Raw genomic sequence first — 25,431 nt, forward strand, 5'->3', positions numbered from 1 at the left:
CCCTCGCAATGAGGAGGAGAGAGAAGAGATAAGAGGTCAAAACAATCCAGCTGTGTCTCAGGGATGCTGGTATTTGCTAGTACTAGAAAATCACTTATTAGCAGAGAACATCAGAGACTAATTACAGCTGCCAATTTCCCACTGCTAAGGAATGTAAGCTCACAAAAGAAAAGCTACAGCCACAGCCCCTCGTTCCAGCAGCGCTGTCATAAGCTGTGGGAAATGCCAAGACCTTTACACCAGACTATTGCCTTCGTTTTTATTCTCTCAGATGGAGGAATCACTACCACTGCCAGCACTGTTTCATCAACAGCAGAGAAACTGGGCGACGATTGCAGAACACAGCTCACACCAAGCTGAATCACTTGAGCCCTACAGACTGCCATTGTGTTAGCCACTGCCACAGCAGAGAAGGGAAAACCTAACCAGATACCATTTCACATATTCACCATTTCCCCCAGTCCACGGCATTTAAGGTTTGCACTTTTCCTGTTAGAGGAAAACAGAGGTTGACAGTTTGCTGCACAGTGTAAGAAACAGTCATGGAACGTGTGACTATAGGCTCCATCATCTTGTTGGGGACACAAAACAGGGCAGAGGATGAGAAGCACAGCAGTGCTGCCTGCTCTTTACAGTGTTTCAGCCACGAGGGTCCCATGGCCTCCTGCATAGGGCAAGGAGTCAGGTTGCCTTAGGACATCTTCCCCTGCAAGCAGAGGTTTCCCATGACTGAGGAAACAGAGACCCCCAGCATTTTCTATGCCACATTTGTTACCACTATGGCCAAAAAAAGGTGGGGTGGGAAGGGGGTTTACTAAGAGATCCCTAACAATAACAGAACAGGGCCTGTCCCTTAGCAGACCTGCCAACCACTGCTCCTAATGGTCCTCTGGGTTGAATTTCAGGTATATTTCAATAAAATTTACTGTTATAATATGATTTTTTCCTTCTTTTCCTATCTGTGGCCTGGTTACCTCCCTGTGTCACTGTAGGAACTAAGCAAAGGGTTACACTTCCAATTTCTGGCAGTAAATTGCCACAGAGGCTGACAAAATTATTCCAGCTGTATGCAACTGTAGCCAGCAGCAGATGTGGCCCCAAGTCTGGCAGAGACAGCAGAGATGCAAGAGAGTGAACTGGGACTTATTTTTCCTCCCAAGAAGAAATTCCTCTTCAAGGTGCAACTGTAAGTCTTAATGGCTGGTGTGGGTATAAGAAGCAAAGGAGAAAAGCCCACCTACATTCTCACAGCAGAGTTGGCCAGGGCTGCAGAAGTTTACATTGCTGACATTGAAGCAAGCATTCCCGGACATGGAAGGTGTGACAAGCACAGCCAAACTGAGCTGGAGCTGTGCCACTGTTCTCGCATGGCAGTGGGATGGAGGACTAGGAGAGGAGACCTCCCTGCGCTTTTTAGGGAGCTCCAGCCTACACAGTGCCAGCAGTTCTGGAAGGTGCTGAGCAGCTGGCAGTGCCAGCTAAAACTTGTGAGTACTTTGCAGGATGGGACCCCATTTTCAAAGCTGCTCTGGGAGCAAAGCCGCACTTTGATGAAGGATTGTGCAAGAGAAATAGGCTCCACTGAGCCCAAATTTTCCCATTGCCCTCTCCCTTTCTTTTAGAACGGCTTGTTATTTGTGAATGAATTACCTCAGTCCCTGTTAAGCAGTGTACTGACCAGGAAAAGGGCGTGGGGATTATTAACGGAAAAATCCTTGAGTCTTTCAGTCCTGCAGCATGGCTACAGTTACAAGAAAAACAGGATACTATGCTGCATATGGGGAGGAGGAAGAGAAAAGGAGCAGAAACTCTAATGATCTACAGAGACTAACTAGCAAGGAAGAACATGTGGTGGTGGTAAATAGGCACAGATGGCCTGAATGACCAGGAAAGAAATGAAGGCACACAATAGTGGTCTGCACAGGGTATGAATACCACCGAGGGAAATGGCTTGTTCTAGGCGATCAAGGGGTTGTAACTACGAGTGAGTGAATGAAATTATGAGGGGATATTTAGGTAGAAAGGTATGAAAAACCTCCCAAGACTGAGGCATAGTATCATGTAGAATTGCCTTCTTAAGGGAGGAGGTGGGAGGCATACTGCCTGGATATTTAAATTCAGTCAGAAGATTACTCTGAAGGGAATAGTTCTGCTCAGGCCAGAGACAAAGACAAAACAATCTTGCCAGCTTTCCCATGCTGTTATCAGGTGATGCCTTTTAAGCCACAGCAAGATCCCTTGGAAGAGCTTGCTGAGTTAATTATAAAGGAAAGCATATAGTGCCAGCACTCACTGTAGCAAGGGACAACCACAACCAGCAGCTGGAGTTTAAATTGGATACTACAGCATGCGGGAAGAAGGGCTACTTGAAAATTATCCAACAGAATAATTTTCCAGTGGGAAAGTTTCACATTTCACAGAATCAAACTGTTTCACCAGGATACAGGGATTCTGTTCAATTTTTCAACCAAAGAAACACTCAAATCTATTGTTTCTAGAAGGCAAAATGTGTTCACTCTCATATCATTATTTTCAGTGTAATATAACCTTCTGGAGAATTTTTGTTTCAGGGGAGTTTCTACTTTTTTATTCCAATTCTGGGTGAAAGCAAGTCTTGTGGTAGGGGAAGTGGAGTACAGTGCAAAACAGGAACCAGCTCTAATGGATATTGAGTGATACCATCAATGACTGGCTAGTGTTTGCTGCTCTCTGTACACTTCTGAGGACAGCAGCATTCTTCCTTGCAAGCTGAAGCCCAGAATATTATCTGTATTTCTTGTCATCTTCCTTGCAAGCTGAAGCCCAGAATATTGCCTGTATTTCTTGTCAATGAATGAGAGAAAAAGGATGCTAGTGCCCTATGATTTGCTTTTGACCCTCATTTGAAATCCTGCTTGTATCTCACGTCCCCCATTGTGAGGATGAAACCCCAGCACAGTTTCACAGAATGTGCTTTGCTTCTGTCAGCAAAAATCTAAGCCCTTGGCAAGGAGTCATGAATTAAGAGAGGATAAGTATCATTCTCATCCCATAGGTACAAACAATGAGAAACAGAAATCATTTGGCAGCCTGAGGTCATGCACTGAGATAGTGGAAGACCTAAGGTTAGAGCCCATGGCTTTGATTTCCAGTCTGTAACTAATCAAAATGGCTAGTTTTCTTGTATCTGAACTCCAGGTAAATAGAAACTTACCTTCAAAAATTCAGAAGTTGGTAAAGCGTGCAGAGATTGCAACTGATTTGTCAGAATCACTGACCCAGGGAGCTGAGTTGAAAATCTTGCATAAATGTGTTTTTCTGGGAGAGACTCAATTTCCCCCAAGCTTCTACCAAGCCATAAAAAGCCTCTCTACACAAACTTCTAGCCAAAACCTGGACACACAGGCTAAAACCTCAGGAGATTTGAGTCAGAGGCCACTGATCAGATTGCGGAGCAACCTTTTGGGCTGTGTGTCCTTAAAGTTAGTTTGCCAAAAGACCAGACTTCAGTAGCCCCGTGCCTGGGAACGTTTGGAACTGGACTCACATTTTGTGGCTTGGTGTCACTTCTGTAATTCTTTTCTTTTTCTTTCCTCTTGAATGGTTGTCTCATAACTAAATACCACAATAATAGCAAGAAGCTACTGAGAGGTCATCTGGGGAGAAAGTGCAATACTTCTGATCATTTCAGGGAAGGGAGGTTGGTAGGGGGTGGCAGGACTGGTCCAAATTCCCTGAAAAAGATGTCCTGTCTGATCACAGATAAGTTATACAAAACTTCTTACATTCCTTGTCTACTGACTTCCTCCATCTCCTTAACACCCATTGGTTTCCTTTCTTTACCTTTCATTTTAATTTCACAGGGCACTCAGTTTTCAGCAGAATTTTCTTTCCATGGAAATCACACAAACCCCACCACTGGGACCTGGATAGAGGTTTGAAATCCCTCCTCAGCAAAAAGGTACTTGGATCTGGCATTTATGATTCAGGCCCATATCTTCCAACTGCAGCTCTAAACTGCATCAAAGACTTTTGTTCCTAGCTTTTGTTCCCAGCTTTTGTTCCCTTCTCTGTTCCCTTGAAATGTCAGCAAACATGATGGCTTTGTTGATGCCGTCAGGGTGGTCTGACCGCTTCCCACGCTGGGCATGCGGATTGGGTAGCCGTGGAGCAGTCAGCAATTCACTGGGTGTCTCCTCTAGGATGTTGTTGTTCCTCACACCAAGGCAGTGGCCTGAAGCAGCAACACTGCCATGAAATCAACAGAAAACAAACCCGCCTCCAGCTACCCTGGCTCACACGGGGACATGCAGACTGTTTGTTCCAAACTAGCAGCTGCTGATGCTGCCAGGAGGACAGGAAACCATGCTGGGAACTCGGGGCTCTCCTTGGATATTGGGATGGATATCCACCCCTTCAGACATTCCCTGCTTTGTCTGGAGTAAGTCTCCAAATATGTGCATTACTGCTGCCTCCTGAGCCAACAGACTGCAGGGCTGTCAGAGCGCACAAACCTCATGTCTCTTCTAGCTCTCTGCTGACTTCCATGTGGAAATGGTTTCTCTCACATCCAAGTGTGTGTGCCTGCATGTGTGTGTGTGCGTGGCAGGGTAGGGATGGGATGGACAGGCATGTCCTGCACCAGACACCTCCTGTTACCTCCTCAGATGCCCCTGGACCACTCTGTGATGACCTGAGACCTTCCTGGCTACTGGTTGTTTCTTGGTGAGCACTGGATGCCCTATGGGTAGGGGCAGACAGCACTGCTGGCCATCCTGACCCACGTTGCTCCCTGTAAGGTTGCAGGAGAGTCCGTGTAGGGCCCAGCAGACTCTACCTGAGCTCTGGGAACTACCTGCAAAACATGTCTGCTTACTGTCACAGCATCCCAGGGCAGTTCATGGGAGGAATGGGAAAATCAGCTGAGTCAACTACCAAAAACAGGCCATATTTCTCCACCCCATCACAGGAAACACTTTAGCCTGCACTGCCCAGTAAGGATTGCCTTAACGTTACTCCTCAGCCCACCCCAAATGTTTGTATCAAGGGGGATCTTCAGGGCTTCCAGGACATTTATCCTGCTCTCTCTCTCTCTGCTTTGCCTACCAATATGCTGCAAAATTTAAGTCATGGCCTCTCAGCTGTTCTGAAATTACATGTTTTGCTTCAGCCTGAAGAGCCTGAGCAGCACTGCTCTTCTGCACTTCCCTGGGAGCCATTATGGTAGGGATGTGATCCTATTTAGGAATGAGCAGAGGTACTTCTTGCTCTCTGCTCTGCATCTCTCAGGTTCAGTAGGTCTTTTCCTGTCACAATGATCTTTCCCAATTTTCTTCAACTGCAGCAAGAAAAAGGGCCCTGGCCAAAGAGGAATTTTGCAGCAAGTCTCACAAAAGATCATATTTGCCTGCAGCTTGGTTTCATTTAAGGAAGGTCATTCCTTGGTCAAGAGCTCTCAAAACAGACAATGCCTTGTCTCCAGGTCTCCAGAACCTCCCATCCAGACACTGTCATCGAAGCTTTCAACTTGAGTGCTCCTCTGATCCATATCCAGCCTCACCAATAATTTCTCAGCAGTCTGAGAAGAGTTTTAGGCCAACACAACCTACTTCCGTTGGAATTGATGGTACCAGCATCTGCAGTGTCAACTGCAGAAAATAACAACAGTGCTACCTACTGTTGACAAATCCACCTAAAATTTGGTTATTTTTTTCCTCTTGACACCAGTTGTGTTCTGGTGAATTCCTTGGGCTTCCCTGGGACTAATTCATGGCTCACTCTGGTGGTAACAGGGAAAGTGTGGATGTTGTGGAAGCACTTTGTCACAGGGGAGATTTGCAAGTACTCACATCACATAGAAGATGCTTTTGATCTGCCGTTTCACTAACCTAAATCTTAAGCCCCTTTATGGCTGGGAATACTTTCTGTATATGCAGAGTTGAAGTACTTTCATACCAGTTGGCTGCAGCGTCCCAGATTTATACTAGTATCACTGAGCTCAGAAGCTGGCCCGATGCCACACATGCTGTGGTTCCGGAGGAGCTCAATGGTAAAAGGCAGTGTGCTGAAATGGAGGCAAGGCGTCAGAGTGCTGCAAGGTGCTAGAAAACCCCTTCAGAGCCCCAGCAACAAAATGAAGACACTCTTTCTCTGGCAGCATGCAAACGTCTTATACTTCTCATGTCCCACTGTGAGAGCACTTGAAAGGACGCATGGGGTGACGAGAGCCACATGCTACGGAAGACTTGTGGTACAACGTACAGCCAAGAAATATGTTCCTAACTAGATCCCTTGGCTTGTACAGCCCTGCCCCATCCAGCTTTGCCACACTGCTCTGCACATTATCCTCTACTGCATAGCTTCATATGGCAAAACATAGCTGGGCAGGAGACACTCAATGAGGCCAACTCTGCCTCTGGCCTATCTGAGCAGGGTCTGCAGGGAGACACATCAATAAAAATGCATGAAGTGCAGACACAGCTGTCAAGGTCTACAGACCAATGCCCTGGTCGCCTGGGCACAGATGGTCCCTTGTAAACTTAGAGACTGGTTTCACATGCAGCATTCAGGCCATCCCAGTTTCTAGGACAGCTCTGGGCAGAGATTGAAGTCAGTTGTATGAATCCTATACATAATGCCTGTCCCTTGATCTGAAATGCTGGGCATGATGGCATGATTCAGCTGCGTAGCTTGGTGCATAAACGCCTCGTTTTTGCACTATTTGGGTGGATGGTGTCTTGTTGGACTGGGGCTGTAAGGGGAGATGGCAAAGAGGCTGGGAGTCACAGTCAGGTGTACATAGGCAAGCTTAGAGAAACAAAGGAAAAGTAGCGAAAGATAGTGATGTTCCCAGGGAATCCACATTTGGGTTTGGCTTGTCTGACCATGACCTGAGACTCCTTTATAAATTGCATCAGGAAGACAGCATTGGCCAAAAGAACACAACAGCTAATCATAAAATGTGAAGAATATCTATTATGCGCTCAGTTAATGACATTTTAAAGCCTATAATTTTTTGCATCTGTAGTTTCCTGGCCTGTAGTATTTTTTCTCCTTTCCCTTGGAGCCAAGCTAGAGGCAGATTCAGATAAAAATCCTGCAGCTGAACACCCTGTATTTCAGGGAAATTGAACTCAGGCATATGTACTTCATATTCAGCCCTGATCAGAGCAGTCTGAGAGAAATCAGTTCAAAATGAACTGGGCTCCAGACAGGCACCTTCAACTCCCACTTTGGACAAGAGACAGCAGAGGCCAGTGCAAGAGCTCCAGAGTGTAATTCAAGTGGGCTTTTGAGATACGCAAAACTCAAGTGCAAATCAAGTCAGCTTTGTAGGCCTGTAGACCTTCATAGACAACATAAGTAAGGTCTGTTTCTTCTGATTTCAGGTTTTGTTGGGAAAATTTCTTAACATCGATTTGGTAGCACTTGTGTAACCTCAGTCTTCTTTTACACAACTGCCTGAGCACTCCTCATTGGAATCTTTACAGAGGGTTTGAAAAAAAAGCATTGGAAGAATATGAATTCAGGAAACAGGAATGTTATAACCTTGCTAACACAAAGGCATAACCAATTGTGCGCACACAAATTTAGAAGCAGCAACAGCAAAAAACTTTGAAGGAAAACAGCAGTGATTTTTATTATTGCCTTATATGAGTTCAGAATGTTGCAAAGTTAAACAAAGCAATTATAAGGCTAGGCATTTAAAAATACCTAATGTTTTACAGGCCCCTCTGAGATGAATCAGGTATCCAAACATCTGGGGACTGCAAAATCTATCAGGAAACACAGACAGATGAGGCACATTGAGACAGGAAGGGTCAGGGCTGCCATTGGTGAGACAAGGAACAGCAGGAGATTCCCACACCTTCTTTTGGGTACAAAATGTTAGTTCTACATGGATGTGTACACTAAACAAAAAAGGGAAGAAAAAGAGAGAGCTAAAAAAGGTTTTTGCAAGTCTCATGCTGTTCTGTGTCTTTCTCACTTTGCTCTGATCTCTCTGTACATGTCACTGGCTGGCAGGATGACTGCTTCCTGATTCATGATTTCATATTTAATTCTTTCTATATAAAAGAAATTTAAAGGAAATAATTACAAATAGTTTGGCCACACTGCATCAAGTCACTGGAAACTATTTCATTATCCCTGACATCTTCTCTTTTTTTCCTCCTTTTTTTTTCCCCTTCAAGAGAAAAGCTAAATGCTTTCCTAAACACTTTCCAGACTTGAGCTATTCACAGATTGCATGTGGAAGGCAAACACAGCCCAGGCCTGGAAGAAATACTCTCTCATACTGGTCACCCCAGTAGCCTGGGGCGTTGCAGGCAATGTCCTCAGTAGCGTTTCCTTTCAGAGAGCTGTTGCTGCATAAAAATGCTTTGGGTGTAGCAATCCTGTGCTCATCCCACAGGCACTCCATGAAAGAGACAACTGTTCCATGTTGGGAATTCAGAGAAACCTCTGGCCAGTAGTGGCTGCTGGAGGCACCCTGATTAAAGCCCCATTGTTTTGCCCACTCCGGCTAAACCACTCCCTGATGAAGCCCCTGTCTGTCCAGTGGTTTGGGAAGAAGCAAATAAGTAAATACAGTCGTTGCTGGGAATAACAAAGATTGGAGGAAGCAAGGAAAGAGGAAGTAACAAAAGAAAAAATCCTTTAAAGTATTACATTCCTTCAAAGGCATATGCCTACGAGTTGTGTTTCTGAACTGTGTTTCTTTTGTCTTTCTTACTCCTGGATCTTGCTGTACTAAGGGCTTTGAGACACTAACAAACACATTGCAAACACAAGAAGGGGTGTTGCAGGAAAAGGGCGTTGAGATCATACTTAATCAAACTTCCTTACATTTTGATAGCTACAGTACTGCTATACAAGTCAATCATCTCTTTGCCTTTGCAGTTCTCTACAATCAACACAGTGGAGCCACACACTTCAGTCCATGACCTGTATCATGATTTTAGTACATAGCTAATGTGTTTCAGAGGGGAAAAAGTGCAAGGCTAAGTTCATTCCCTTGCACAGGTCTATCTCAAAGGGGGATTAACTGAATGATCTAAAAGCAGGAACTTGCCGGAGACTGTAAAATCAGAGAAGTTTTGATTCATAACATAGGCTTCCAAAGCAAAGGAAGATGAGACACTACATCCTTCAGCAGGTGATGTGGCTGAGCACATTCAAACATAAATATTGAAAACTTAACCAAATGAGACAAAGCTGCTCTTGCTCACATCCATAGACTTTGGAACTGATCTGAGACTGAAGCTCATTATAACATCAGTTAGGCACCGAAAGGGGAATGAAAAAATTTAGTTAGGTAATGAAAAAATGTAGTTAGGTTATGAAAAAAATGAATTGCTCACAATGTAGTAACTCAATGGCCTCTCCATGCACTTCACAAAGCCAAGCTTGCTTCAAGGGCTGAAAGGAGTCAGAAAGTATTATTTTACCTCTTACCTTGTCTCAGTTTTAGGTAAGAATCTGGAAGAGGAGTTTTGGATAACAAGAGTTGTTGGCACTGTGAGCATCTTCCTTTACTCCTGCCTATCCTCCAGCTGACTATACCCAGAAAAGTATCTCTTCATCTGCTCTACCCCTACTACTAAAGCTGCCAGGATTTTGAATTTTGTTCCCACTTACAGCCCTCTCTCTCCTACCATTCATTGGCAGGCTCTGTTTGTTCCAATACAGTAAGTTTTGCTCTCAGACTAGTTTTTCCAACCTCCCCCTCTTCCATTTCAAGCATATTGGAATTTTCTTACATGCTTTTCTCCACTCCACCTTTGCCCTTATTCTCCATCCATTCCCTCCGGTGTCCTTTTCCATTTCTCTGACACACTTTTTCCCACCCAGCTGTTTCTTTGAATGCGTTATCATTAGATTCTATCCATAAATTAAGGTTGGGCCTGGTCCCAAAACCAGAATCAACTGGAGTTGCTGCTGGTGACTTGTAAGGGGCAGTCCTATCCACAAGCCAGTAATAAACCATGTCCTGTGGTGTGCAAAGAGAAAGCTGTGTTATTGCATATGCTTCCTTCTAAATCAGAGACTATAAAATGAAGACTGCAGAAATTCTTTGTAGCACTTTTTTTTCTGCTTGGTTTCTTTTTTTTTTTTTTTTTTTTTTGCAAGATTAGCAGAACTAAGGACAGCATCTTGGCCAAATTTCTATTTAGGGTAATCTCTTCTGCTATTTCAGATACATGCTGCATTGTTTTTTTCCATTTCCTAGCCCCAGAGGTTAGGTGGTAAATGGCTGTCATGTTCTCTTAAAATCTAAAATGTCGCATATTGGAACAGAGGCTTTACCAGCTCAGAAGGAAGCAGTAGCAACCTTCCACTCTGAGTAGTTAATACCACTCTAGTGATACTCACACCTCCCTCTGAGGTTTGTGGTATGAGGCCTGCCTGAGACAGGCAAGCTGGGCAAGTACTATGCTTTTCTCCTCTCACTGGCACCCAGTGTGGCACTCCATAGCTGCAAGAACCCACTTTTCAGTACTGGGTGATGAAAACATCTATGACTCTTCACATTTAATAATAATAATAAGCAACAATAGTACTGAGAACTTTGAACGAAAAAGAAGACGATACCAGCATCATTTAATCACTGAGGGGGGTAGGATGTGGAAAATGAAGGAGTGCCCTAAGGTCTCTCACTGAGTCAGGCAGTGTCAGCAGCAGAGCTTGCCATAGCCTGTGGCATGCCATCTATGTGACTCCTGCCACCTCCTTTATGCAATTCAAACTCCAATTTGAGAAACTTGGCCTTCATTTGTGTACAAGCACTGGAATCCAAAGAGAAAAGCAAAATGTGTGCTTTTAAGCTGCTTACATATCCATCAGGTCACCAACTTGTATGCGGGACACAGGAAGCCAAGTTGAGGGTGCAAAACCTCATTTCACACATGAACATCCCTGTTCCCTTGTAGCCACCAGTACTGCCTCAGCACAGGGTGTGGAGAGGACAACACTGTTCAGGGCACACGTGGAGCTCTTCCCAATATTTCAGACAACTGTGCTGCTGGTAGCTCGCAAAAGCACTCAGCCAAAACTGCTGACACGTGTCAAATTCCCCAGGCAGCATTACTGGCCTGGCCAAGTGAGTTCGAGGAGCCATCTGGCCAGGGACACGGAGCCCACGTGTCAGGGAGTGGCCTCTTGCTCCCCGGGCTGGGATAATTGGACATTGTTCAGACACTGAATCGCTGCTCTGTTGGGCTGCGGGCTTGTCTCGTAGGGACGAGCTAATTAACATGCAAACTGCCTGGGGAAGGAGAGGGTCAGAGATGGCCCTCACCCCTTCTTCTCTCACATATAAACAGGAGAATTTGGTGCCACCACAACACCCCGAACCAGAGAGGGGAGAATGGGTGGGGATGGGGCGGTGAACGGAGAAGCCTCTTGAACGCATCCCATTCAAACACAAATACAGGAACCCGCGTCAAACATGGGAGAGGATTTTCCTGCCACAACAGCCCACAAAGCCGCCCAGAGATCTCAGCAGCACACAGTGCTGTGCTTGCTGCCTTCTCTTCCTTGTCCCACATCAGCCAAGGTCCTGCTTTTCCCCACCACAGTCCAACCAAAGTGCTGAAAACGCTGCAGAGACAGGAGTGCATTGAATGTCCCAATCTCCACACTGGCATCACCATGAGGTAAAGCAAGTAGCCTTACTGCTGTCAGCCTCTTTTCAAGGAGGCAGGAGTGGGGAAAGGATAGAAACGAGGCACTTTACAAGATAAAATATCTTTCCTTGAGCACAAGACTGATGTCAAGTGCACCTGCACTATTTCCTAATCAAAACTATACAAAATCTTTTCATATCCTGCAAACATTTTCTGTCAAGAGGCAGGAATGGATTTTTCTGTTTTTTCTCATTCTCCTAAAGAAAACATGCATGTGTCTCTCCCCTTTTTCTACCAATGCTCAGTTAGGTTGGTTTCATAGGTATATAATGTTGGAAATAAAAGGCTTGCTGTCACCCTTTGTCCATCTGTTAAATCCTGCCACCACCCTGCAATGAGTTCAAATCTATAGTAAGATATGCATGAAAAAACCCTTGTAGGGAACCATTATTAGGGCAGGGATAAGCCTCCAAAGCACTTAGGATGCAGAGCCGCAGTTCACGTCTGCCTTTAATGCCCAAGAGCTAACATCAATAATTTAATGAGTGCCTTACATCCTGAAATATTTCACAAACGGCAAAAACAAGACTCACTCCACCCAACTCTAGGCTGGGAGGTGGCAGCTGTTGAGCCAGGCAGAGCAGTGCTACGTGACAGTTTAGGACACTGGATGTAAAAACAAATCCTAGCTCCAGCAGAAACTGCTTCTGTGAAGGAAAAGACACAGCACAGCATGTACATGTATAAAAAAGCCCTATCCTCTAGGAAAAAAAAAAAAAAGATAAGCCAGGGATTTTTTAAAAGCATTGAGGTCCTTGTTTTACCCTGTGCTCAAATGGCAACATTTCTCCAAATGATGCCAAAGCAGCAAGTTGACTGAATCGATACTATGCTTGCCATCTTCTGAATCACTCACTCCATTCCTGTAGCAGATTTTTTTTGGCCACTCCCATACAAGCACTAACCAGACATAAACCTGCTTAGGGTGTAATTGCTGCAAGTGTGGCTTAAAGCTGAACAGCAGCACACTTACTGAGCTGCCGTGCTGAGGAGCCTAAGCAGTATCCAGTTAATCTTCTCAAATCTCATTATTGCAGCAGAGTGACAGATGCGTATTTTAGCAGGCTAGAAATGAGGCCTAATTAGGACTCCTAGCCCTTCTTTGTATTTATCTCATCAGTTCTTCCCTGCCTCAAGCAGGTTTGTGAGCAGCGATGGAGGGCTGCCTCTATCACTGTGCTCTGTCTGCCACCCCGAGGACAGCAGGCACTGGGTCACCTGCACCCACCTGATCTAGGCTGCAGGAGTATCTCATTCCTCATCTAGGTTCTGGCAAGCCTGGAGGGTGAGCCCAAACTAAAGTTATTGGGATACAGAATTGAATTTCCTGACTCAGCCCCCGTTTGTGGCTTTACGCAGCAAACTCTGGGCAGCAGCATGTAACCCACTATTGAGCCAGGAGGGAAGAATGATGGACTCAATGGATCAAAACCAGCTCTTCTCATTTCTCCTCCTAAGCCTGCCTTAGGCACAGACGCTTGATGTATTGACTTTGGCAAGATGTGCATACTGCCATCCTGGCAATAAAGTTATTGAAATGGAGGGGGACAGGAGGGGATAAAAAAAAATCTTCAACTAAATAGGGGGAACTGAAAAAACTTGAGAGAAGGGGGAATCCTCCACAGCCCCACTGTAACCCTGAGCCATCGCCTCAGGCCTCCACGCTCTTTTTAGAGATTCCAGGACATTTGTTTTAACTTCTTTTTTTTTTCCCTGCATTCCTCCTTGTTGTACTTCTGGTTTCCAGTTGGGACTGGAATGGAGAGAACAGGATTATAGAGGGAAGTCCGTTGCTCTATTTTTCTGGCTTGATTAGAAGCAGAAGATGCAATAAATCTCACAAAAGAGTTTGTTCTCATTTAGCCTCTTGTGTATCTGAAACTACCTGACCAGGGCAAGGGTAAGGAAAATGCAGTACCAAGTGGAGCACACTGAGAAGATAAAAAGAGAAAGGGCAAAGTACTGAAGCTGTTTCCCTCTCTGATTTTGTACAAGGAAACAAAACAATTCAGTCCCACCGACAGCTTATTTATTTCACACAAATTGCAGCACAGATGCAAGGGCTCCAGAAGGAGTCTTACCCTGCCTGATCACACCTCTGAACCTCCTGAAGTGTGACTGCCACCACTAGCAGTGGCACCATAATGAGAGATGAATAGAAAAACAAGCACTAGTTGCACATGGAGCAAAGGGTTTTCCACGTGCTGGATGGCCCTGTTGTGCTGCCAAGATTACTGTCTGCAATAGTACTGACAGTCACATTTGCTGCTGAGATGGTAAAATGCAGAATAACAATAGTATGAAAAATATCCCATCTTAAATATTCCCAACCAGATACACACACAGACACATACACACACCCACACCCACACCCCCTTCTCTCCCAGTGTTCTGTGTCTGCTAAATCAGCATTTTTCTATGAGCCAGTGACTATAGATGGTGAGCTCAGGCACAGATCTAGCCTAGATTCTCAGCCCTGGATCCCACATGTAGAGAAAATTTGTGAGCACGTTCAACACCTTTCAGATAAAAAGGCGGTACCAATGCTGCTGTATTTAGTTAAAACCAGCAGTGGTATCCTTTAAATGAAGTTTGTACTGGAGAATCTGACCTGGTCTCCTGTCTAATGCTCTTTAGAAAATAAGTTAAACAACTTAGTTACATCAGGAACGTCTTCTGGCCATTTGGATGTTCCATCACTATTTCAGAGATGGAGGTATATCTCCGCTAACCATTTCCTCGTGTGCCAGTATTTAATGACATTATAAAACCAAATACATGTACGTTCCCAGATTGGAGAGAGAAGAGAGAGAACATGAGATTTAAAGAGACCTTTACATTTGGGTTGGCATTTATTTTTTGTTCTTTCTTTAACTGTTCTGTGCTTTATAGAACTAAACAAAGCCTCCTGTTCCAGATGATAAATCTTCACGCTGCTCCTGGCCCCAGAGAGCACAGGAGATAATAGCATTTCCAAAGGCATTTAGTTAGCTGAGCCTTGAGTGTAGAAGAGGGCAGTAAGAAGAGCTAGAGATAAATGGCTATGAAACCAACTCAGCTGCTCAGGGCATATTTCTAAGAGCAGCAGCCACAGCTGAGAATCCTGCAGAGCGATGCACGTTTCCCCTCCCCTTGCTCAATCCCTGTGCTGGAGAAGGGCTTGTAACACAGCCACCACAAAAGAAAGAAGCCTGGCCACAATGTCCTGGTTCAGTGCACAGTGGCTTTTTGGGGAGGGAGAATGGAGTTGTTACAATCACCACTTGAGAAAAGTGTGCTGTTTCAAAGCATTATTTGTAGACTTTCTATTAAGCCAAGGCTCTACTAAGCTTTCAGGATGCAGCATATCAATGTATTATATAAAGCATACATTAATTCATTTAAGCTGGCCCACAGCAAAACTGCAGAAACCATTAAAGAACAGGGGCTCTTTATGAAAAGACAATTCATTTCAAGCATTAACCAGGGCAGAAAGGATCCTTTACACTGTCCCAATTGCACATTAGTTATTGACTGAATTTTACAGCCTAAGCTGGGATAGGAAGGCAAATTCTGATAACTGTATCAATTACTTAAGAACATCAGAAGAATTAGGAGGAGGGGGTTGAGGGGGGAAGATCCTTCCCCTCTGCACCACTGAGCCCACACCTGGAGTCCTGTGTCCAGCTCTGGGCCCCATAGTACAAGGACTTACTGAAGCAAGCTCAGATGAGGGCCACAGAGATGACTAAGGGACTGGAGCATCTCTCATATGAGGAGAGGCTGGAATTGTTCAGCCTGGGTATGAGATGGATCAGGAAGGATCTGTCAATGTGAATGAATACCTGATGGGAGGGAATGAAGAAAAGGAAGCCAATCTCTTCTCAGTGGTGCCTACTGACAGTACAAAACACACAAATTAAAAACCATGAGACTCCATCTGAACACAATACTTTTTTACTGTGACAGTAATCACAGAGGTTGTGGAGTCTTCCTCTGTAGAGATATTCAAAACGCAGCTGGACACAGTCCTGGGCAACTGGCTCAAGATGACTCTACTTGAGCAGAGGTTTTGGTGTACATAGACTCAAGAAGTCCCTGCTCACCTCAGTAGTCATGTGATTCTGTAACATTTTTTGCTGCTGTTAAGGTAACTCTTCCTATATGGACATTAACTAACCTAAGTCAAGGCAGCCACCCAGCCAACCCAACATCGCTTGGAACTCGCTCTGTCGCACACATTATCAGCTGCTGACAGCAGAATGGAGGAAGGCTGAGTCTAGGCCAGGCTGCTGCTCCCAAATGAAAACACAGCAGCTGAGGTAGAGGAACTGAAGGCAAATGCAAAAAGCATGAGTTTTGTTCTACCCCTTTTAGTGCATTGTTAAAATCAAAAGGGCCTCCACTGGGGTGAAAATGGGGAATCTAATCCAGCTGCAATATCATGTTCAAGGCAGAAGGATGAAACAGAAGAGGATTGGGACTTTCCTGTCTTCTTATGTGCCAAAAGACTTGTAGCGTTAGGGGCTGAACTCCTCACCCTCACACACAAGGATAGCATTGATCTGGCACTTGAGTGAGGGTGAACTTTAGCATTGGTGTCTTTTAACTTCATTATATGCACAGGCCACAACATCTGACAATAAGCTACATTTTAAGCCCATGGTAAGTACTTTCATATCTGCAATCACACTGGTGCAGAAGATTAGACAGAGTGATGTGGTTTCAGATAAATATAGAAAACAGAGGTCTACATTATTGAATTAAGTATGAAAGTTAATAATACAGTCAGCACGGTTGCACAACGTTATTTCATTTAACATTAAATTCAATTTATGTTACACTGTTGTCTGTCTGTGGCCATTGTAAACATGCTGCAGATTCTTTTTCTTTTTTTTTTTGTTGACAATGCAAAACACATTAACTGAAGTTATCAGCAGAGAAGCTGAAGGCTCTGGCATACGAACAAAAGACAGCCGGGGCTTGAGGCTCTGGGAATGTATGGAGAGGAGCCACTAGTAGGCAGCTAGCAACACTGCTTGCCCTTAAAACAACCAGCACTGCAGCCATTTAGCAGCCTTTGCATTTTAATAAGGTATCTGCAGGTTTCCATGTCAAAGTTTTAAGTGTGTCTGGTGCCTTGTTGGTGGTTCAGGACTGGAGGCAGATGCTGGTAGCTCTCCATCCTTTAATCACTCTCCAGATGAGAGACCCAGTCCAAGCCATGATGTGGGCAGTCCATCTGCCAGCCACCCCAACCCAGGCCCTTCAGAACAGGGCTGGGTACGCCATTACTGACAGGCTGTTTTCATTTCCCTCATTACCGTTAAAGGAGAAACACTGGAACATAAATTTTTGGCACAACCCTGACTGACAGCAAATGTTGCTGCTGTAGCACTGCATCATATATGCAAAGCCCAAGTTACAGATGTGAGCTTTCGAGTATTTTTTTTTTGTGTCATGAGCGCTCCAAAACCAAAAGTTTGGATCCAAGCACCCACGCCAATGGGGATCTCCCAGACCTTTTCATCACATCTAAATCAGCCTGTGTTGTACATCCACCCTGTGCAGTTCCAGCATTTCATCCACCTTTGAGAGCTGTGATACCACAAGCAGTGAAGTTTGGTTCACTCCTTGGTTTCCATGTTCAGATGAAATCAGCTGTTACCAACAAAGAGAAAACATTTGCTAAATCAAAATATATTTTCTAATCTCATATGTGCAGGCAAGACGTGTGATTCATGCTGTTCACAGGGGGTGGGGGAGAAGGCAGGATCAAAGTGGGGCTCAGTGCATGCAAACGACACGTCTGCCTCCTGTGGTTCTCAGAAAGGGAAACGTAAAGCAGGAGGCAACATGGAAGAGCTCTCTGCTAATCACACAGTGCTAGCAATGCAAAGTCAATACAGAACAAGGAGGTGAGCTAGCAACATGAATGTTAAATGGCAGTAACACTGTGCTACAGAGACAAAAAATCCAGCTCCCAGGAACCAGAAACAGATTGAGCAAGTGACAAAAACATCATCCAAAACAAGGAGGAACAGCAAAGCAACAGAGGCAAACAGATGGCTTCTGCTCCTGTTGTTCCCAGTGTCTTTTTGCTCTCACTTGTTGCCATAGAGGCTGGTATCTGGGACTCAAAATGTGACGCTCTGCTTGTGGGAGCAGGTAGAGAAAAAGCAAGATTTACATTATTAATAATTTCCCCCACACTGTCCATTTTGGCAGCAGAGTTTCTTACTCTCCTGTCTGATGGACATGCCTTGGCAGTCTCTGAAAGAGCAAGGAGCTGTCTTCCCTCCAAGCCCAGCCCAGCTTCTTCACTGCCAATACATGTACTCACCACATGTACTCACCTCTCAGTGCCCCTCTGCCACAGCTCTCCTATACTGTACAATAGTACAATCCCACTTCTTTTGCCCCCAAACTTCAGAGCTGTCCCTTTTACTCCTATCACAAAGATGAGGGATGCATCCTTAAATATCCACACAGCCTGCATGATTATAGCCAGGAATAGACCCCACAGAGAGCAGGTCATGGGGCTTCTCAGCATATCAGCACTGTGAAAATGTAGAACAGACCACAGCAGCACAGCACACAATAAAAAAGGACTAATGCATTTCCAAGCCAGCCCAAGAGGCCATTCTTGTCCTGTTCTCATCCCAGCCCTTGCCACTTCCTTCCTTGAATGGAGACAAGTGTTTGCATAGCCACAGAGTAAGGTAGGTCAGGGAAGAGATCTAGGTTGAAAGCAATTTGGCTACAGAAAAAGGTTTCTTTTCAGCTTGATCAGTTTTTGAGACAGAAATCCCCAGTGCCACAGTTTCTAATTTTGAGAGCAGGATGAATGCAGCCCTTCATTCTTTGCAGCAGATTAAACGAGCGTATGGTATTTTCATTTTTCCAAGGGGACTTTAAAAAAAAAAAATACCCATCTTTTTCCTCCACTTTGCCATTAATGGTCCTCCAGCAGTTTTCCCAGGATTTTCTGCATGCATCACTAACCAAAAGCACCTATCCAAAAGTATGGGCATGCATTCACTTTGAAATATCACCACAAGAAAGGCAGCTTAAAAGAATGTACTAAGTGAATAGAAATGCACCTTTGTGTGGTACACACTTACTTGTGCTATGGACTTGCAAGCACCCTCCTGCTCGTATCTGCATGCTCTTCTCCCACAAACACATGCAGCTGCACATGCAAGTGTGAGGAAGGAAAGCCACACGACCCAGAAAAGCTGCTTCACATCTGGGTTGCAGGTTTAATGATTGGCTCCAAAGGGACTCTGTTCTCAAAGCAAACTACTTTTTTCCTGAGTGACAGGTCTTTTCATCCATTCAAGTATGGACAAGGCAGCTTCACTATGAAATACAAAATGTCAAAACCAGGCAGAAGGTAGTGTGCTTAAGGAGCTACACCAACACAGCCAAAGAGTATCCAATACCATCTTTCCTTCGTACAAAGTGCATTATTGCTGAAATTATTGTTACAATTTTCCCTCAGAACTACCTGCCTATCCTACAGAAAAGTACCTACTGCAGCTCTCAACAACATTTAAGATCCTACTTGTGAAGCCAGTGCTACCATGTTTCTGAGATCACTACCACTAAATCAAAACTTTCCTTATTCTTTGATTCAAATGCAGTTGTGACAAGGCAGAAGCAGTCATTGCACAGCATAGAAGAGTATCATATGGACTAGCCATATTGCTATCTCCTTTCCCATACTACAATCCAGGGACTTGCAAGGGTTTCCTTACGCTTGCAGACAACAGCTCCCTTTGCCTCCCCAGCCTCAGGGAGTGCTGCTGCCTGGCCTTGCTCTCTGCCGTGGCAAGAAGGACCCTCAAGTGGGGAGCACAAGGGATTTGGTAGCTTCAAAGCTTCTCAAATGAAGCGTCCCTTTTTCTGAAGCAAAAAACCAAACAAAGCCGATAAGCAGCATTAGACAAAGGGCTAGAAAGTGCTTTGGGTGCTACAGGCTCAGGATGAGAGTCATTGAGGGAGCTGTGGGGAGTGTGGGAGGGGGTTGAGAGGAAAAGCTGAGCTCATTGCATCCCAACCAGACAACATCAGGCAGGAAACAGATGTGGAAGAAACCACAGAGGGGTACAGCAACAGCAGAACTAACTCTCCAGCAAATAGGGGAATCTCAGACATATAGAGCTGATCTGCACATCTAAACAAGGCATCGAATCTGAGGCTTTCTGCAGTCCTGGCAGGATCTGCTAGCACAGCATTGGGACACCACCATACTAAAAAATGAAGGAAACAATTTAGCCTTTTTCTACCTGGCTCTAAGCAAATGAAGCAAAAGTAGGTGCAGATTTGAAGAAGTTCCTATGCGAAAGACTGGATTATCTTTTACCAGCACAATCCAATTTTTGTAGATGCTGTGTATATTTCCATTCTAAAAAGGGAAGTTGTACCTGCTTGTGTATCTGAAATTCCAGTCTGAATGTCTCACAGTTAGAAGCACTGGGAATATTAAACTCCATTTTGACTTAGTCCCTTCTCACTTTAACAGCTTTGACTCTTACAACAGCCTCCTCTTACAACACTTCTCTGATATAACCGGAAGCAAGACTGCTCTCTGTGACTGTTTTCTTAAGCAGTTCAGACTGTCCTGCTCCAGCTAAAGATGGTGCACAACTATGTGTCTTGTCTTCTCTGCTAGCCCATCCATCACTAGAAAATGATACTATTGTTATTACAGAAACTGAAGGTGTGACGTGCAGCTCCCATTGACTTCAGTAGAGGCACAATGCATTTTTCTCCTCTGGAAACCAAACTGGTTATCAAGAGGCCAAAACATGATTCTAATGTTAATCCTTTGAGGCTTATATCTGTCAGCCCCATTGCACCTGTACAATTCAATAAAGTTTGACACAGGAAAATGTTTTAGAAGAGGGCATTAACTTCCTCCTGCATTGGTGCCTGTCCATGTCCAAAGCCTGGGCGTAGACACTGCTTTCTAGTAAAGCTCTGATATTCCAAAAAATCACTTGACTTTGTGTGTGGATTCAGTGCTGACAGCAACACGAGAGGGACTATGTGAAATCAGACAACTTTTACTCATTGGTATTGCCAGCCATCATATCTTTATGTCCTTGGCCTCAAACACACTGCTATTCAAGTCCTTGTTTGATAATTGTAGTGGAGAGGAAATAAAGTTGATTTTTCCCCAAGTTTCTAGCCCTCTTACAAGGAGAAAGATTTGAAAAAATAACTCAGATGCACACTGAAGTTTCAGAAAACAGAAAGCAGACAAAGAACCCAGCACTGATTTTTATTTAATGTCGTAGGGTTTGTGGCCTTAGTCATGATTTCAAATGCTTGTGAGCACTGATAGCAGGCTGTCCCCATAAGGAGCACGACCAGTGTCTGTGTAGAGACCGCCAGCAGGAAAAGGCCAAGTAGGGTCAAATGCGGTAGTGACAGGAACTGGCTTGAAACACAGCAAATTTAACACATCTGAGATTCTAACCAGCCACCAGACAGCAACATCTGTCCATCACCACTGACCTGTGTCAGATCTGAAGAATCGACTTCGAGCTAAAGGCTTTGTGTCTCCTGAGCTACCCCACTGTACCTGCTAAAGTCTTTCCATTTGGCTGCTTCTAAATACTTTGTAGTTCTGCCGCAGCTTTTATTATATTATCATAAAGTTCTTTCTAATAGAGGCTTAGGTACATGTGTCTGGTAGGGGAGACAGCAGGATCTTCAGCCGTCTCTGAAGTGGACCATAGCAAGTTATTAAACAGTTAAATGAGAGGAGAGGAAATGCTGATACCTTAAGTAGAACATAATTCGCTCCACTGGAATTTGGCAACAACACAGGGACTAAGGTCCTTGCAGAAAGCACAAGCTGCTCTTCAACAACCACAAGCATGTAGAGACTTAAGTTGTGCCTCTCCTGCACAAAACAACACGCAAGTAGTGCAGCACCCCCTAACTGTAAAGGCCATGTGCTCATCCAGAGGGAAAAAAGTCAGACTGAATTGTCTACACTAGCTTTGGCCATCCCCTGTGCTCCCTTTGCCAGCACCAGCAAAGCAGGTCTATGCATCCCTTTGCCTGTGCAGGACAAGTCACACCAAACAGCACTGCCGGATGCCGTAAAGCATACTCGAGCACGAAACCACAACTAACGTGACTCGTGTCCTGCCTGTCCTACAGCATCTTCTTTTCCAGTTAACCCTTCTGGGTGCATTTTAAAACCTGCTTTCAGAAAACTCCACAACAAATGTTTTCTGGACAGCAGCCAAAGCGCCCTTCTGCTCCTCATCACTTCCAGATACCATGAACAGTCTTATAACTTCATTGCTTCCCAGCAGGGAACAACTTGAGCCTGCATCCCACCAGTTAAACACATAGTACTATGTAAAGCAGACAGAAAACTACTGCTTTATGTCTCTGCCAAAGTCCCCTGTTTGCAGGAGCACTTACTTGTCACTGGAAATAATTCTTAGCAGGAAAATTCAGCTGTCCCCAAATCAACCATATCTCATACCCTAAATGCTCCTCTAATTTTGTATAGTTACAGGTTACATGTTTGTGATGTCCTTATGACATCTGAACCTTCATTTTTTCCCAAGACATCATTTTGGCATACTTGGTCACATTCTAATTGATCTTGAGAGCCCTACTAGCAACGAAATTAATATCTCTAATACTTTCATTTCTTCTCTCACTGTCCTGATGAATAGTAGCAGTCTAACTTACACCTTTCCCAGTAAACCGATAACAAGTGAGTCCTTCATTTCTGGATCCCACACTGGGTGATGGGATGTGCTATTTAATATATTGCAGTACTGCATAAAGGGAAAGGAACTTCATATTCTCCCGCACTGCTCCTCAGCACAGAGACATAAGTAGGTTGGAACTGTGAACCATCCCACAAATGAGACTTGAGACAAAGTCCTTCTTTCTTGTGCTCAAAACAACTATTAAAAAAAAAAAAACTATGAGAGCCACTGAAATGCAAGAAGGGGGTAAAAACTTGGGAAACTAAGGAGAGGAAGGAGGAGTGAATCGTTGAGATCCCTCCTCCCCAGCAAACATAGATTTTGGTCTTCTAGCCTAATTTCTACTGCAGTAACTATGTTTCTCCCTTTAAAATTCCCCTTGCTGCTTCAAGTGAATATACTGCCTGTGCCTGCTTTCCCTGAGTTGTTTTCCAGTGATTCTGTAAACAGCTGTGAATAGTTCCTCCACCACGGCAGTTCATGTTAGCACTGGATGGAATTCACCTATCTGCACCTCAAATTGGCAAAGGGACAGCAGTTCATTAGATGTGTTATTTTTTCCTATCTCAATTCAATAATCATTAAGGGCCATATAAGTTAGAAGATACCTGTTATGGACAATCCACAGTGAAATAGAATGACTGATTTTCCCTCATTTACAAGTAAATGCACAATATAACATTTTATCTTAGTGTTACATTTACTGCCCTCTTCACTGTGCAATGGAAAGGACTACTGTTATGTAGTCCATCCCTCTGCCAGTGTGGTTCCACATTGCACTTCATCAGCCATGTTCATCAGCAAATGAAAGACCTGATTGTACAGCCCTGCCTGTACAAAGCTGACATTCCCCATAGAAGTCTTTTTTTTTTTTTTTTTGCTCAGAGTAACCTGACATTGGTAAAAGTTAAGTAACTCAAACTGGAACATAATGCTAAACCTGGATCATAATGCTAACATCAGGGATGGTAACAGGCACATATTTATTTTTTCCTCTTGCTAAACTGCAGGTCTTTCTGCCTTCCAAACTCACAACGGCTTCTCTCATCATCCAATCCACTTTAAAAATCGTTCTGTTCCTTCCCTCATCAACGACTAACCATTTCAAACTCAGGACCCTCTGATTTTATTGGGGTTACCTTTTGTCTGAGCTACTGTGTCCTTATCAGATACCTGGAGGCATTGAGGTCAGGAGGAGGAGGAAAGATAACAGGTAGAGTAGTGAACATGTTAGCTCAGCTGCCCCCTACTCCACCCCATACCCCAATCTCTGTCCTGTCTTCATCCAGCAGTGAAAGGACAACATGGGAACCCCCTACAATCCTACAAAATTCTAGTCCCATGGACTTCGGCAGGATTTTGAAGTCACGGAGGAGACAACACAAAGCACAGCTCAGATTTTCAAACCTGACTCTCTAAAAGCCTGCTTCTCCTTTCCACAGCCAGGCAGATGGGAGAGGGCATCACAACATATGTCTGGCTGCCTCTGTACACACTTAGACAGCTCAAGAGCCCTAGCCCAGTCCTTTCCCCACACACAGTACTACTCATGCAAGGGTCATGCAGACGCGTCACCAAAGCAATCTTGCGGTCGTTCATTCATTGTGAGTAATTGGACAGTGACTCCACTTTCCAGAGATAAACCAGCTCCAGGTTGTCTAACCCTTAGCCTTGGGAAAGGTCTGGTTTGCAGTCCTACCAGTTAAAAAAGGGGGACATGCGCTCTGCTTCTCTGCAACCATAGTGAGAATAAAGAAGCATTTACCATCCTGCCCAGAGCTCTCGAGATACTCCGTCAGGTCACAGCCGAATGCGCTCGCAGCTCCCTTCCTCTTGAGTTTCTGTTTGGCTCCCTTGTTCTTCATGAGGTTAGTCCCAAAAGAGGTTCGCCTCCCCTCCTGCCTTGCCCCCCTCCCCCCAACCTCACGCTGAGTGACAAAAATCTTGCTCTTCTCCTCAGACCACCGCCCGTGTCCCGCTCCCGGGGAGCAACATCGGGGGTCCTGTACAGCGTCCAGCCAGAGAAGTAAACATTAATCCCCACCAGATGTTGGGCTGCTCCTGTGGCAGAGGAAGGTCAGGGAGAGAAGAAGCTCCACAGCCAGCAGCAGCAGCAGCGATCATAGCCTGAGCCCGGAAGGGTTCTCATCAGAGGGAAGTGGGTGGTGGATGGGTGCCCGCATCAGAGCTGGCAAGTTGGGGGCAGGAGATGGAGGGGGGATGTCTTGCCCTCAGCGCAGTCCCGGGACCCTCCACGGCCACCTTCTGGGTTTCGTCAGTTGCGCTGTCGCCACTTCCAGCAGAAAGCGTCCCAGTCTGGTCGTCCTCCTCTTGGCTTTCGGAGGAGACTGGAAGTTCAAACCGACTAATGAAAAGGCACTGGGGAAGAGTCTGCACAAGGCTCCTCTTTGGCTCCCCCCCCTTCCCCTCCTCCTGCCTTTGGACAGTTAGAGGAATGAGAAACCAGCTTCCTGTCCTGACTCCCGCTCACTCTCTCTCTCTCCTTTCCCCCGTTTTACAAATCCTAGGATTATCCAGCTCAAAAAAATGCTGAAAGGAAGTTAGCTGAGGAGGGGGGCGGAGGACGATTTTTGGCAGTAAAATGTGTGTGTGTATGTGTGCGTGTGCGTGCGTGAGAGGCTGAGGGAAAGCAGGGAAAGGAGTTGGGGGACAGGGATGAGGATAGCAGGAGGAAGAGGGAAAAATCGTCCTGACAGTCGGCAGATAACGGACTGCCTGAGAGGAAATCACTGCGAGCCGGGACGCAGCCTGCGGAGCGGTCAGACGCTTCCTGCTCTACCAACGCTCAGCTCTGCGAAGGCCCGAGGAGGGTCCGGAGAGGAGGAAAGAGACCAGGAGCCTGTCCAGTAAATCTCTGCCTCTGCTCATCTTGTTCTTAGTCACAAGGCGGCTTCCTCCCCTCAAACACGACTCTGTGACTTCAGGATTTGCCTTCCCCTACAAAGGTGCAGGCTGGAGCTACTGAAGTGCAAGAAGGGGGCAGAAAGTTGGGAAACTAAGAAGAGGGAGGAGGAGGG

At 45.1% G+C, this 25,431-nt stretch overlaps 1 protein-coding gene across 1 annotated transcript in view; it reads right to left on the bottom strand.

Moving 5' to 3' along the window:
* Window positions 1-24,909, bottom strand: part of ARHGAP31 (Rho GTPase activating protein 31) — a 59,994-nt gene extending 35,085 nt beyond the window's left edge. The window contains exon 1 of the mRNA XM_008922518.3: window positions 24,159-24,909. Coding sequence (XP_008920766.3) covers window positions 24,159-24,258 — 100 coding nt within the window. The 5' untranslated portion in view covers window positions 24,259-24,909. The remainder of the gene's footprint in view (window positions 1-24,158) is intronic.
* Window positions 24,910-25,431: the final 522 nt, after the last annotated feature.

The sequence above is a fragment of the Manacus vitellinus genome, unplaced genomic scaffold (genome assembly GCF_001715985.3).
Source record: "Manacus vitellinus isolate BGI_N305 unplaced genomic scaffold, ASM171598v3 scaffold_28_pilon, whole genome shotgun sequence".
NCBI lineage: Eukaryota > Metazoa > Chordata > Aves > Passeriformes > Pipridae > Manacus > Manacus vitellinus.